The 14,749-nt window shown below is 35.7% G+C and overlaps 2 protein-coding genes across 3 annotated transcripts; both read left to right on the top strand.

The window, feature by feature from the left end:
* Positions 1–386: 386 nt before the first annotated feature.
* LOC115974827 (putative disease resistance protein RGA1) lies at positions 387–4,208 on the top strand. Of its 2 annotated transcripts, none has more exons than XM_031095356.1 (2): positions 387–1,456; positions 2,248–4,208. In XM_031095356.1, the coding sequence occupies exons 1-2, from the start codon at positions 493–495 to the stop codon at positions 3,741–3,743; spliced, it is 2,460 nt and encodes an 819-aa protein (XP_030951216.1). In that variant the 5' UTR covers positions 387–492; the 3' UTR covers positions 3,744–4,208. The 2 variants fall into 2 exon arrangements, with proteins under 2 accessions (XP_030951216.1, XP_030951215.1); XM_031095355.1 differs by having other exon boundaries at positions 387–1,626; positions 2,418–4,208.
* Positions 4,209–4,382: 174 nt separating this feature from the next.
* LOC115974739 lies at positions 4,383–11,825 on the top strand. The gene is made up of 9 exons (XM_031095241.1): positions 4,383–4,999; positions 5,628–5,855; positions 6,018–6,139; positions 6,350–6,410; positions 6,656–6,796; positions 9,799–9,906; positions 10,258–10,486; positions 10,599–10,850; positions 11,427–11,825. Exons 1-9 carry the CDS (start codon positions 4,847–4,849, stop codon positions 11,507–11,509), a joined length of 1,377 nt encoding a protein of 458 aa, XP_030951101.1. The 5' UTR covers positions 4,383–4,846; the 3' UTR covers positions 11,510–11,825.
* The last annotated feature ends 2,924 nt before the right edge of the window (positions 11,826–14,749 follow it).

Below are 14,749 nucleotides of genomic sequence, written 5' to 3'. Positions count from 1 at the left end.
AATTTTTAAATGAGTAAATAGTACCGTAGAACCTATTTTTAATATTTTTTTTGAATAAAATGGTTGTGGATTTCATGAATAATACGTGAACAATACAGTTACAGTATATAAACAGTGATAATTGTTTCTTGGCCTAAAGCAAAACGCGTAAAAAAAAAAAGAAAAAAGAAGAAGAAAAAGCAGAAAACGCAAACGCAGTAGACGTGACGCATCGAAACACATACTAAAAAGTCAAGTAAAATTTGACGTGAAATTAATTCTGATCATAAAATTTCTCTTTTGATTTTGACTTTTCAATCACATACTTCCACGTCAAATGCAAATTGAAGTCCATTAGAAAGCCGATCACCAGAGAGTGTCAATCCGCATGGCCCACAAACGGTTGATAAGTTTTCTTTTGAACCAAAATATTTGCTCACATTCACACCACTACCACACTTCAAAACCAACATTCTTAGCTCCTCGTCCTCCCTTCCTCCAATCTCAAAAACCATGACTGAGTTGGTCTCTTCCATTGCAGCAAATGTCATTGAGAAGCTAGGGTCCCTTGCTTATCAAGAGATTTCCTTGGCATGGGGCACTGCAAGCGATCTGAAAAAGCTTGAGGACACCATGTCCACCATCCAAGCCGTGCTGCTCGATGCTGAGGAGAAGCAAGCAGAAAACCACCAGCTCAGAGTTTGGCTGGAGCGACTCAAAGCTGTCTTTCATGATGCTGTAGATGTGGTGGATGAATTTGAATGTGAAGATCTACGGAGGCAAGTTGTGAAAACATATGGAAGCACTGGTAGAAAGGTATGCCGTTTCTTTTCATTTTCTAACCCGCTTGCCTTCGGTTTTAAAATGGGTCATAGAGTCAAGAAGATCAGAGAGAGGTTAGATTTGATAGCAAAGGATAGAGATCAATTTCATCTTAAGGTGCGACACGATGAGAAGCATATTGTGCACAGGGAGACCCACTCATTTGTTTGTGATTCTGATGCTATTGGGAGGGCTTATGACAAGCAAAAGATAATAGATCTTTTGATGCAACCAGGTGATGATGGTAATGTTTCTGTGATTCCAATAGTTGGAATCGGAGGTATGGGCAAGACTACACTTGCTCAGTCAGTGTATAATGATAAAATGGTAAAAATCAGGTTTTATCCCAGAGTATGGGTATGTGTGTCAGTGGACTTTAATGTTAAGAAGTTGGCAAAAGAAATCCTTAAGTCTGCAGGTGGTGTTATTAGTGAAAGTATGAGTATGAATGAAGTGCAAGCTAGTTTACAAAGTATTTTAGAGAAAAATAGATTTTTTATCGTTTTGGATGATGTTTGGAATGAGGACCGTAACAAATGGATTGCAATGAAGAATTTGTTAACAGAAGGTGGTCAAGGCAGTAAAATTCTTGTCACTACACGTAGTCAAAAAGTTGCCTCGATGATGGCTTCTGGGCCCTTCCACCACATAAAAGGTATTTCAAAGGATGTTTGTTTGTCCTTGTTATTAAGATGGGCCTTCAATAGAGGAGAGGAGAAACAATATCCAAACCTAGTAGAAATTGGAGAACAAATTGTGAAAAAGTGCAAAGGTGTTCCTTTGGCTGTAAGGACTTTAGGAAGCTTACTTTATTCTAAAACAGAGGAAATTTTTTAACAATTTTTTCATTAAAAATAGATCCCACGGTACTATTCACACATTTAAAAATTATTTTGCTACAGTATTTTCAGTTTTTAGTTTTCAGTTTCAGCAAAATAAGTTCTATCCAAACAGACCCTAAATATTCAAGTAAAAATTGACGTGGAATCAATAAAAAAAGAAAAAAGAAGAAGAAGAAGCAGAAAATGCAAACGCAGTAGACGGGACGCATCGAAACACATACTAAAAAGTCGAGTAAAAATTGACGTGAAATTAATTCTGATCATAAAATTTCTCTTTTGATTTTGACTTTTCAATCACATACTTGCACGTCAAATGCAAATTGAAGTCCATTAGAAAGCCGATCACCAGAGAGTGACATTTTTGAAATTTGAAGCACAGAGATTTGTCAATCCGCATGGCCCACAAACGGTTGATAAGTTTTCTTTTGAACCAAAATATTTGCTCACATTCACACCACGACCACACTTCAAAACCAACATTCTTAGCTCCTCGTCCTCCCTTCCTCCAACCTCAAAAACCATGACTGAGTTGGTCTCTTCCATTGCAGCAAATGTCATTGAGAAGCTAGGGTCCCTTGCTTATCAAGAGATTTCCTTGGCAAAGGTATTTCAAAGGATGTTTGTTTGTCCTTGTTATTCAGATGGGCCTTCAATAGAGGAGAGGAGAAACAATATCCAAACCTAGTAGAAATTGGAGAACAAATTGTGAAAAAGTGCAAAGGTGTTCCTTTGGCTGTAAGGACTTTAGGGAGCTTACTTTATTCTAAAACAGAGGAAAGTGATTGGATCTCTATAAGGGATAGTGAGATATGGAAACTAGAGCAACAAGAAGAAGACATTTTACCCGCATTAAAATTGAGTTATTATCAATTGCCATCGTACTTGAAACAATGTTTTGCTTATTGCTTATTGTATCCAAAAGATTTTAGATATAATAGCTCCTACTTAATTCAGTCGTGGATGGCAAATGGACTTCTCCAAAAGTCCAACAACAGTAATCAAGAGTTGGAAGATATTGGATTTCAGTATATAAAAGAGTTATTATCAAGATCTTTCTTTCAAGAAGTTCAGGATCATGGTGTTTTTTTGACATTTAAAATGCATGATTTGTTACATGATCTTTCATTATATGTTGGACAAAATGATTATTGCTTAATTGAAAACACTCACAGCACAAGCAATTTTGAAAAGGCTAGGCACGTGTCAATTTTGGACCATAATTTGGGTGTTGATGCAATGAGAGATTTTTTACACAAGTTGAGTGATAACTTGCGGATTATTATTTTCTCATGTAAAGAATGCACATATGATGAACACGATTTTATTACTATTAATGAATCCTTGATGGAAACATGCATTTCAAGGTTTAAGTACTTACGGGTGCTAGATCTAAAATTTTCAAGGTTGGAGGTTGTACCAAGCTTAATTAGTACTTTGAAGCATTTGAGATATCTTGACTTACGAGGGAATAAGAAAATCAAGAGATTGCCTAACTCCATTTGCAACCTGCAAAACTTGGAAACTTTGATGCTTGCTGGCTGTGAAGACCTTGAAGAATTACCAAGAGATATAAGAAAGATGATCAGCCTCAGATATTTGTGGATAACCACAAAACAAACGCATTTGCCTGCCAATGGAATTGAGTACATGTGTTCACTTCGAAATTTGGTCTTTATAGGATGTCCCAGACTATTGCATTTTCCTGAAGGGATCCAACGCCTCACTGCCCTTCACAGATTGGAGTTTACATATTGTGAAAGCTTGACGTCTTTGCCACGTGGTATGAAACATCTAACTGCATTGGAAATTTTGGGAATTTGGGATTGTGAAAAGCTTATTTTGATGGAAGGGGATGACTACCCAATGAGGCTTCGAAGACTGACAATCGGTTTCTTGCCAAAACTAGTGTCTCTACCGCGAGGGCTTATACCATCTGCTAATACTTTACAGTTCTTAGCTATTTATCATTGTGGGAACTTGGCGAAATTGCCACAGTGGCCTCCAAATCTCAGTTTACTTCCAAAACTTGACATTTTGAACTGCCCAAAATTATTGTCTCTGCCTAAAAGGATGGATCGCCGCACTGTTCTAAAAGATTAGGTAAGATTTAAAATCTTCCTCATCTTCCACATATGCTCAAATTATCTATCTTAAACGATATTGCTGTTGGTTTTTTTTTTTTTTTTTTAATGGGCCATACAACTTTGATTGTTTATTGTGATTGACATGACACTACCTTAATGCAACTTAATTTAAATATTTAGGTTTTAAATATTTTTTTCTCATGTCCAAAATGTTATATTGTTCCTTTCTCTTTGCATTTTTTTTTTTTTTTCACTCCTTCTTTTTCTCTTTGCCTCTCTTCTACTAAGAAAAATTTGTTGCGACCCCATATGGGTCCATGGGACCTATGCATCACAATAATAGTCTACTTACAAAACTTTAGTACAACTAGGCTCTTTATTATAAAATGGTGAATGAGTCAACTAGGCTCTTTATTAGTAATAGCAGGGAACAGTGTCTCGCTGGTTGTAGTGATGTAAAATTGAATGTTGCTTCTCAAAAAAAAAAAAAAAGGATGTTAGATATTTTTGGTGATTTGTTGAAACTGGAGCATGAGTTTTCAACTACAATTTTAACCACAAATTTGTTTTTTTTTTTTTTTTTTTTTTTTTTTTTTTGATACTACAAATTAGTTTGTTGAACTGTTACGAATGCTGTTACGCCCTAAACTATCTTATCAAAAATAAATAAATAAATAAAAGTGATAGCAGCTGAAATGCAGGTCCGCCGAGCACAAATAAAATAGAATAAAAAGAGAATATATGCCTCAAAAGCTGGGTCCAAAAACTCCAATCAGAAGGCTGGGTCGGTTAGCTTCTTCGTAAATACTAACAACTTGATTCGTGTTTTCTCTCTACCCGACCCTCCTTTTCGTGTTGAACTTTTCGAGCTTTCTTTTTCTTTCCTCATTTCTTTATAATAATTAATAAGAAAATTAAAAAAAAAGAATATTCCTTCTCAGTTTTTCTTGATCACTGACAGTTCCATCGACCTTCCAAACACGACAACATTTGGTCTTTCAAACAAATTAACTATATAGACATACGTTTGTTTTAGTTAAGAACAGAGACAACAACAACAACATAAACCATTAGGCAAAACATAACTACCATATAATATAAGAGCATACATTAAATTAAATGGGCCGCGGGCGCTGGTGGCGCTGGTGGGGTTTGGTTTTAGTGGTGGCGGTGGCGGTGGCGGTGGTTGCAACCACCGCTTCTCAAAGCAAAGAAGACCACCTGGTTTCTCGAATTGCTTTTGGGTCATGCTCCGACCAATCCGACCCTCAGGTTCTCCTTCTCTTTCTCTTTCTCTTTCTTTTTATTTATTCTCCTTCCACTTTCCTATCCACACTCAAACCTATAATCATTATGGCTAATATTATATTGTTTCATCATACTGGATTATTTTTAATCATGTACTTTTATTAGTAATACAATCATTCTGTGTTGTATATGCTAAATCTAATTTATAGTATCTTATAACTATAAATTCATTCATTTGGTACCTAAAGGCCTACTCTAATTGTTATACTACTTAGTTCATAAGCATCCTCCGAGACTTTTGTCGGAATATTTTTGACATTGTTAACTTTCTCTGGAAGTGCCATTATGTATGTATCAAACGCAAGGATCAAGTTACACTCGACTTGGTGTAATTCTAATTGAAGTTATTTACTGTTTGATCTATAAACTCATGTTTTGTGTATAATATTAAAGTTAAAAATAATTGATAATTAAACATTTTATGATGAAATGGTTATTAATTTTCAGCATGGAAAGTATAACAAGGCAGGTGTAACTTGAACTTAACCCAATATGTATGCTTTTTGGTTTAGGGATATAGTTTCATAGATGGCACATGGTTACACAATTTATGTTTCAAATCAGTGATTATTCAACCTGTGTTTGAATGCAGCGCATATGGAACGCAATAAACAACTTTGATCCCCAAGTTTTTATTTGGCTTGGTGATAATATTTATGGAGACATCAAGCATCCTTTTAAGCTATTTGGAAAGGAGAGAACACTCGGACCCTGGAAGAACATTCCAAGGTTCACTCCTTCCTCCAAACAGGAAATGGAGGCCAAGTACAAGAAAGCTAAGACTAATCCTGGTTATTCTCGTCTTAGGGAGAACACTAAGGTGCTTCACTCAAAACCTTCTTTCAGTATAATACTTGCTGTGAATTTTGAAGAGATTATATCCTCACAAGTTTCTGGATGAATCTTGCAGAACTGGTGCTTTTAGTTATTCTAATTAATAATTCTAATATTCTGTCTAAGTCGTAATATGTGGGTGCTGTAGGTAATTGGCACATGGGATGACCATGATTATGGATTGAATGATGCAGGAAAAGAATTTAGTGAGAAAATCACCAACCAAGGGCTTCTCCTTGATTTTCTAGATGAACCTCTGGATAGTCCAAGGTGAGGAATATTTGTATTCATCTATCATTAAATTTCAGTTGTCCACACCAAAATTTTTGCTGTCTCCTCTTTGCTTAATGAACGTTTATCAAATTAGAGTACATCAAATTCTAAGCATTAGTTATATAAATGATTTGAATGGACAATTTAATTACATTGGTTGAAGGAATGGTGCTATTAAGAAAACTTACAATTGCTTTAGTATTACAGGCGCAAGCAGGAAGGTGTCTATGCATCGTATACATTTGGTCCTGTGAGTAGACAAATCAAGGTATCAAAGTGAATGCTTTCAATTACTTCTTTGCTACTTTCTTTTTCATAGAATTTGGATGGTCTCTGCTGGATGAGGTAAGATAATATAATTGTTATACTTTCTGATATAATGCAACAATCTGCATAGTTCTGTTTGCCTTTTATTTACTCACCATATCCATCAATAAGCCAACAACCAGCTTGCTTCTTAACTGATTTTTTTCCAATATATCTTGTGCTCATTCTGCATTAATAACTTGTCAGGTTATCCTTTTAGATACAAGATACCACAGAGATCCTCTGTTAAGCGATGGAACTTTCTTAGGGAAGTCTCAATGGGCATGGTTAGAAAAAGAGCTGAATGGTCCTGCATCAGCCATTACCATAATTGGATCTTCTGTTCAGGTAGATCTGTAATATATTTCCTATCTATCATGAGGACACGTGTTTGAATGGTTAGATATTGTATATTTATTGATGCATGCTTAGTAGTTTGTTATTAAATCATATGACATGTGTGTTTTCTTTTTCTCAATGTTTAGATTTGTTTGGGAATTATTAAGATGGGTTAAAAATATGTGTGTAACGATAAGAATATGAAAAATTTATGTTAGTTATGGGATAATTTTCTGCGTTCATTCCTTTGAATCCAGAAGTCAAAAGGAAAATTAGGTCCTAATCCACTTGCATTGGACACTTTTTTCTCTTCTTAGTTCTCAGTTCTCACACACTCTCTGAAGTATTGGTAAATTGTGTGCATGAAATATATTCTGACCACTTCGTTTTTCCTCCTCCCCAATTTTTGATGGTCACTAAGGCAGGATTGATATTTTAGTTTAAGTCCAGCAGTCTCTTGGCTTCTGGAACCATGATTTTAATTTTTGGTATTGATTTGAGCAAAGATAGATTCATCAAAGAAGGTACGTGGGTCTTAGATGAAAATGTTGATAAGATGTAGAATGCAATGGCTAGTTAAAAAAAAAAAAGTGGATAAAGAAGTATTTTGAGGATCTAACTGATGCAGAATAGCACCAACTAAGGAGACTTGGTTGTGGAATGAGAAGGTTCAAGTAGCAGTTAGATTAATGAGAGAAATATAGAAGCCTACCTAGATGTAGAGATAATGCAGCTTATGAAAAGTATAAATGTGGCAAACAATGAAGCAAAAAAGGCTAACTAGGAGACTAGATTTATGGCTTCTGATGAGGCATATAGTAAGTTGGGGATGAAGGATAGAGAAAATAATATTTATAAACTTGCTAAGGCAAGGGAAATGAAAACAAGAGACTTGAAGTGTGTCAAGTGGTAGTGAAGGACAAGAAGATTAAAGAAAGATGGAAGAGTTATTTTGAGAAACTTTTAAATGGAAGCCATAGAAGAAATTGTAGCAAACTAACTAATCCAATTGAGAATGGAAACTTTAGGTTTACCATTTATTCAAAGAATTACAATGATTGAGGTAAAATACGCATTGAGGAGGTTGAATATGGGAAAGCCATGCGACCTCATGAAGTCCTTATTGAAGTTTGGAAGTGCTTGGGTGACGTGGGTGTAGGATGGTTGAAAAACATTTTCAAACATATTTGTGTTAACAAAATGCCTTGTGAGAAAGGAAAAGTACATTAATACAAATTATTGTGGATTAAGCTTATGGGTCATATTATGAAACTTTGGGAGAGAGTTGATTGAGCATAGGTTAAGACAAGAAACAACAATATCAGATAATAAATTTGGTTTTATGCTAGGGTGATCTACCATGGAAGCAACTTTTTTAGTTAGACGTCTAAAGGAGAAATATAGTTTTAGCATCTTCATATGATTTTTATTGACCTAGAGAAAGCACATGATAGAATACCTAAAGAGATTATGTCATGGATATTAAAAAATAAAGGTTTTCCTCTAAAGTATGTTAGGGTGATTAAGGATATGCATGACGTAGCTTTAGCTAATGTGATAACAAGTGGATACCTCAAAATTGATTTCCTATCACAATAGATTTGCATCAAGGATCAAAATTAAGACCATATCTCTTTGCATTAATAATGGATGAACTTATTAGAAAAATTCAAGACAAAGTACCTTAGTGTATGCTGTTTGCAGATGATATGGTTTTAGTGGATGAAACTAGAGTCAATACCAAGCTGGAAAACTAGAAACTTGCATTAGAATATAAAGGCTTTAGGTTAAGTAGGTCTAAAACAAAGTACATCGAGTCCAAGTTGTGTAAAGGGGAATTAAAGATGGGGTTGTAAAACTTGATGGTTATGAGATACCAAAGAATGAGTGCTTTTGATATCTTGAACTAATAATTCATAATCGGAGAATATTTAAATCATAGAATAAGAGCGAAGTGAATGAAGTAGAAAAGTGCATCAAGAGTATCATGTGATTGTAGAATACCTATTAAATCAAAGAGAAAGTTTTACAAGACTAGAATATGCTATAAGACCAGACATGTTATATGGTACTAAATGTTGGGCTATTAAGAAGCTACATCTTCATAAAAAGAGCATGGCTAAAATGAGAATGTTAAGATAGATTAGTGGAAATACAAGGAGAGGTAAGATACATAATGGAAATTTTCATTTAAAGATAGGAGTGGCTCCTTTTAATGAAAAGATAAGGGAGAGTCACTTGAAATGATTTGGTCATGTGCATATGAGAGCAATTAATTGACCGATAAAGAAAGTGATTTGATACAAGTCAAGGGAATGAAAAGAGATAAAGGAAGACCTAAATAACACTACTGAAATTGGAAGTAAAAAAAGACACCTTAATTAAGAAGGCAATAGAGAGTATGATTTTGGATAGGATAGAATGAAAGAGAAAAATGCACGTGGTCGCCCCCAATTAGTCTGTTGAGAATCTATAGTCGATGCCAAAAGCTTTATAGGATTAAGGTTTTGTTGTTGTTGTTGTAATTCAGCAAGATCTTATTCAATTGTGCAATAAGTGATCACTCAAAGGAAGGTTTTAAAGTGTAATGCACCATGGTGATAGTTTCGTCTAGCACTCTATTCCCTGAAGATTAATAAGCTATTATTACTTTCTGCTTCACCTTGTCATGACTCCATTTCTTGCTTAAAATGGTGAAATGGTTTTGTGCATTTTTCTTCTTAATTTTTTCCTTCCAGTTTTGTACAAGTAATGAGTATGTTAATGAACCTTGCTCTTTTGTTATATGCTTCACCCCCTTTGACACCATGTTTGGTGTAAAATTCTATTGCATTTTTAATTTATTTGATGTAGCAATGATGTAATGACCCTGAGTAAATGGTGCCTGCTGATACTATTTTTACAATGCTCTTCCTGGAAAAATCAGTCTACTATTTGGATTTTTCAGCCACATTTCTGTTAACAAGTTCTGTTTTTCTGTAACTTAGCATTATTGTTTCTATATAACTCAGGTTATTTCAAATCATTCGGGAGCAACTGGCCCTTTATTTTTTTTTGAGTGTTGGGGACGTTTCCCTAAGGAGAGAGACCGCCTTTTCAAATTGATTGCAGATAGCAAGGTGATAATTTTTACTCTATGCTCATCCATTCTCTGTACTACATTCAGTTTTCATGTTCTTGAAAAAAACAGCAGGTGTGTTTGCCAGGGTTTTTTTTTTTATTTTTTTATAATTCAAATCTTTACATGCCTTTTCTTTTCTCCCTTCCTATCTGGTCTGAGGGTGGAGGATGCTTAATGACATTGATATAATAATCTTCTACTTGCCAATGGTCTTTGGGCCAAATGGCAAACGCACCCCCCACTAGTATGGGGTGGAGGCCTAGAATGGGGGGGTTCAAATCCCCTTAGACACTTTACCTAGCAAAAAAAGAAAAATCTTCCACTTTACAAATTCTTTCTTCTTGTGTAGAGAGATGGAGTCTTCTTCATAAGTGGTGATGTTCATTTTGGAGAAATTGCTCGTTATGACTGTGCTACTGGATATCCACTATATGATATAACGTCAAGTGGTCTTACAAAGGCAGTAGAGAAGGCAGTCCCACCACCATTACATCTCATATTAAAGTTTGTGGCACGGTTGACACCTACTACAATGAGAGTCATGGACAGAAACTGCAGAGACAGCTCATGCACATACGGTATGCAATTGTGTGTGTTATCTGCACTTTCCTAGCATATGAATTTGCATTTGCTGAGGAAATACGGTTAGCTCTTCAATTGTTTAATCTCTAAGTCATGGGATATTTTTAGGTCAACCAAATTTTGGTGCAATTGAGATAGACTGGGATGCAACTCCAGTGACCTTGAAAATTGAAGTCAGGGATATCAATGGGTTTCCTGTGACTGGTGTTAAGGTTCCATTATTGGAACTGCAAGCAGGAAGTGTAGACCCTGTTGCTGCCATCAAAGCAGGAGAATATCAAAGGCACTGTTCTCTTGAAGTTACTCTACCGTGGCTTGTCAGATATCGCCTGGCTATTCTATTCTATGGTGCTGTTGCTGGTATGTTCATTTTGATACTTGCATCATCTTTGCTCAATGCCTTTTGCATAAAAAATGCACACTAACATCTATTTCATTGCTGCATTAAAACCAGTCAGTGCTTTTTACATGGGTGTGTTTTATAGTATGAAGATGATGCAACAGCCCTAATTTGTTTTTGCCAAGTATTTTGTTAAATAATGAAAAGGAAGGACTATATAGCACACAATAGATGATGCAAAAGTACTAATAACATACAAAACACCAAAATGCTGGTGTCATCTAGTAGCGCACAACCTTGCTCATTTTTATTAAATCTAGATAAATAGCCAAGTTTCCCTCATTTGCCACTGATTGACTTTTTTTACAAAATGATCAGCTTATGAGATGTTGCATGGGGCTTTATTGCAAGTTTAGAGAGACATTCAGAGCAATATCATGTGATAGAGAAATCAGTTTGTTTATTCTCTGGCCAGTGGTTATTAGAATTTGTTTTAGGGGGTGGGGGTAGTTGATGTCAATCGATTGCAATAATATTCATTAATATCTTCATTCTAATTCCTATCCTGATTGCAAAATTTTCATTTATTGTTGCAGTGTTGCTTCTGGCTATGATAGGAATCACTTCTGGGGCTATATCAATCAGCAGGCGATTACTCCACAAATACAAGTGTGATTGACCACTATTTGTGCTACTTTAATGATTTGGTGAACACCTATTCCACTACTCAGAAACTAACTTTGGGGACAATTATGTATAGAATGTATTTATATCAAAGGTCTAGGGAGGCTTTTCTGTTAGATGTAGAATCCTGTTTTATTGATGCATTGTCTTAGTCAGATTTATCGAAATCATTTTTAAGAAAAGCCTTCAGGTACCATGGTAAACACAATATGTACAGTTGCAAGTTGCAACAACTCATTAAATTCTGCTACGAATCTTCAATTAATTTATTCCATGGTAATGAGAATAGTTGCTCAGTGAAATTTATGTGACTTGTGCATGAGCAAGCCAAATATAATGACTTGCTCATCAGTCTTCTACATTATCATTTGTGTTGATGCTTATTTCATTTTATTTTTTGCTAAAAGTATAGATGCATGTTTGGTCTTTCTATTGTGTGTATAACGCTAGTTATGAAGGAAAAGTTGAGTGTGTGTGGTCATTTCAGTCTTCATAAGTTTTTATCTTCTTTTTTTCCCTAAATGAAAAAGGTATTAATATTTCTACAAAACGTTCATCTAAAATGTAGTCATATGTATTGCGTGGCAACTACGTTGAAGTGAGATTGTGTTTGTTGCTACTAGATGTTCTAATTTCTAACGTTGAATCAGAATTTTCAACTGCCAGTTACGTAGGAGAAGTGCATATTTGAAGCAGGCAATGGTGCTAGCATCATGTAACGCATTTTACCCATTGGAAGCAAAATGATTTTGGGATTTGAAATTCAGAATGACAAGGGGAGGGTCTTCTTTGTCTGTTGCCATTCTCACATATCTGGTTTGAGGATGGGGTCTGAGTCTGACTTCTGATTCTGAGTTTTGGGAATGTCACAGTGACAGTTCTCAATAGTATGTTGAAGAACTAGAAGGTTTGGTCCAGGACCAGCGAGTACTTCATCTTTAATGGGCTGACAAGACTATGGTATAGAGGAGGATACAGGATACTCCATTTTTCTGTTCAATGTTTTGACTCATTCGTGCTTTGAATCAATAAGCAATTATATGCAATTCTTGCAAATGGAAGACGAGAGTGGCAAAGTTGGAAGCTGGATAAAAGGGGTCAACCAAACTAAAGACTTGTTGATTCACTGTTACTGTCTCCTAAAAAATTCAAAGAATCAATGGAGGGTCATTTTAAGAGTTGTTATAAACTATTTCATAATTTCTTTACAACTTTGCCATGACAAATTGTAAGTGATTACTTACCATTTATTCATGGACCCACAGATTTTTTTTCTCCCACCTCTTACACTCTACCTCATAATTGTGGCAAAGAAGAAGTGAAATAGTTTGTGGTATTAAATTTTTTCGTATTTTAATGCTAAAAAGTCTAAATTAGCATAAGCAGCAATAACCATCCTTTTGATTGGTACAGCAGTAGCTTTTTGGTTGGGTATTAGAGCAATACTCTCCTACCTGCTTAAAAAATCTTTAAATTTAGGTCTTGATTCAAATGTGAAATAATTGTGAAATACAATATCACGATACGTGTATCTGAGAAATGGTTGTACTCAAATAAAAAACTTACATTTGTCTCAAATTCATACTAGTTACCATGTAGCATTACCTTAATGGGCAGCAGGTATTACACCGCAATAAAATTGCCTTGTAGCAGTAGCCTTCAACCTTTGTTTGGTGAATGATCTTATGACCAATCTAATGCAACACTTCTTTTTCTATTGAAGCTTCTACTGATCTTGGAAGTGTATATATATATGTGTTGGTGAAGTTGAATTCTCATGCGTGAAAAGTATCAGTCGGTACATTTGTACAACTATGTATGTAGAGACAAGCCTGGCAAGAGACTAAGGGGTTCATGCCCCCCCCCCCCCCCCCCCCTCTCTTTAAATAAATTCAAATAGTATATATGCACGTAAAAGATTTTATAATTTAAACTCAAAATAAGTAAGTCCACTCAAAAATTATAAATTGGATCAAGGTGCTCTAAAAAAAAGTCAATCTAAGCTTATGTCTTAGGGATGGCAATGGATAGGACAAGTTCAAATTATGGGTAACCTATCCATGCTGTGTCTCCTCTCTGGGGCAAGAGCGGGATAGGTCAAGTTTGGAGTAGGTTAAAGATGATTTACTAATTTTAATGAGAGTAATGGGATAAAGATGAAATATAAAGGGAAATAACAGTTATAACAGTACTAAGAAAGAAAGAGAGACAGGTATTTTGAAAATGATAATAAAATATGTTTAAAACAAATAATTAATAATTAAGATATCTATATAAATGATTAAATTATATATATATTCAGGGTGAGCAAAACTCGTCCTCACTTCATCACTTCCTTGGGGTGAGGAAAATCTGCATAGGACGGGGAAGGGCAAGTTAGGTTAAGAGTAATGAGGCTTTCTTGCCATCAGCCCACATCTCAATTGTGTTTGTGCATTGCGTGAGACTGGGTGTCATTTTCACCTTTTTTTGAACACCAAAAATTATCGAAATCTTAATTTAGTTCTAATAATGTTTTCGATGAACTTTAGTTCTAAGAGCATTCACATTCGGAATTTACCAAAAATTCTATTTTACTTTCTCAAAAGCTATTTTATCATTTACATCATACCATTTTTCAACACACCTAACATTCTAACTTTTATTTTACCAAACTACACATTAAAATAATATAAAAATATTCTCACTTCTCTCTCACAGAAACCACGCTCATTCAACCATAAGAAAACCCACTGATAACCACTACTCATTGCAACCCACGGATCTTCAGCAAACCTACTGATCAACCATAACTCACAACAACCCACGGATCTCCACCGCTACACGAACCCCATCGGAACCACCACACACAATCTTGCCACAATTCACGCCGACCACCACGCACGACCTCGTTGATCTCCACCGCTACACCCACACACAACTCACGACCCATCAAACCCGAAACCTAGCTAAACCCATGAACAACCCATCAACAAACCTCCACCCCAAGCCGATCGCCGTGAGACCCATCAACCACCGTGAGAGAGACCCATCAACCACGCACCATCCACACTGACCACCAAAATCAAAACCCACTCACCTCTGTCGTGAGTCCGTGACCCACCTCATCAGAATCCACGCCGTGAGTCTGTGACCCAGCTCGCCACGCACGACCTCGCCATGACCCACATCCATGCCACTAAACCCATGACCCACATCATCACATGACCCACACCAGATAATACCCACCGCTATA

Source organism: Quercus lobata, chromosome 2 (assembly GCF_001633185.2).
Source record: "Quercus lobata isolate SW786 chromosome 2, ValleyOak3.0 Primary Assembly, whole genome shotgun sequence".
In the NCBI taxonomy this organism is placed as follows: domain Eukaryota; kingdom Viridiplantae; phylum Streptophyta; class Magnoliopsida; order Fagales; family Fagaceae; genus Quercus; species Quercus lobata.
The sequence above is the reverse complement of the archived record's forward strand: the minus strand, read 5'-3'. Positions and strand labels throughout refer to the sequence as shown.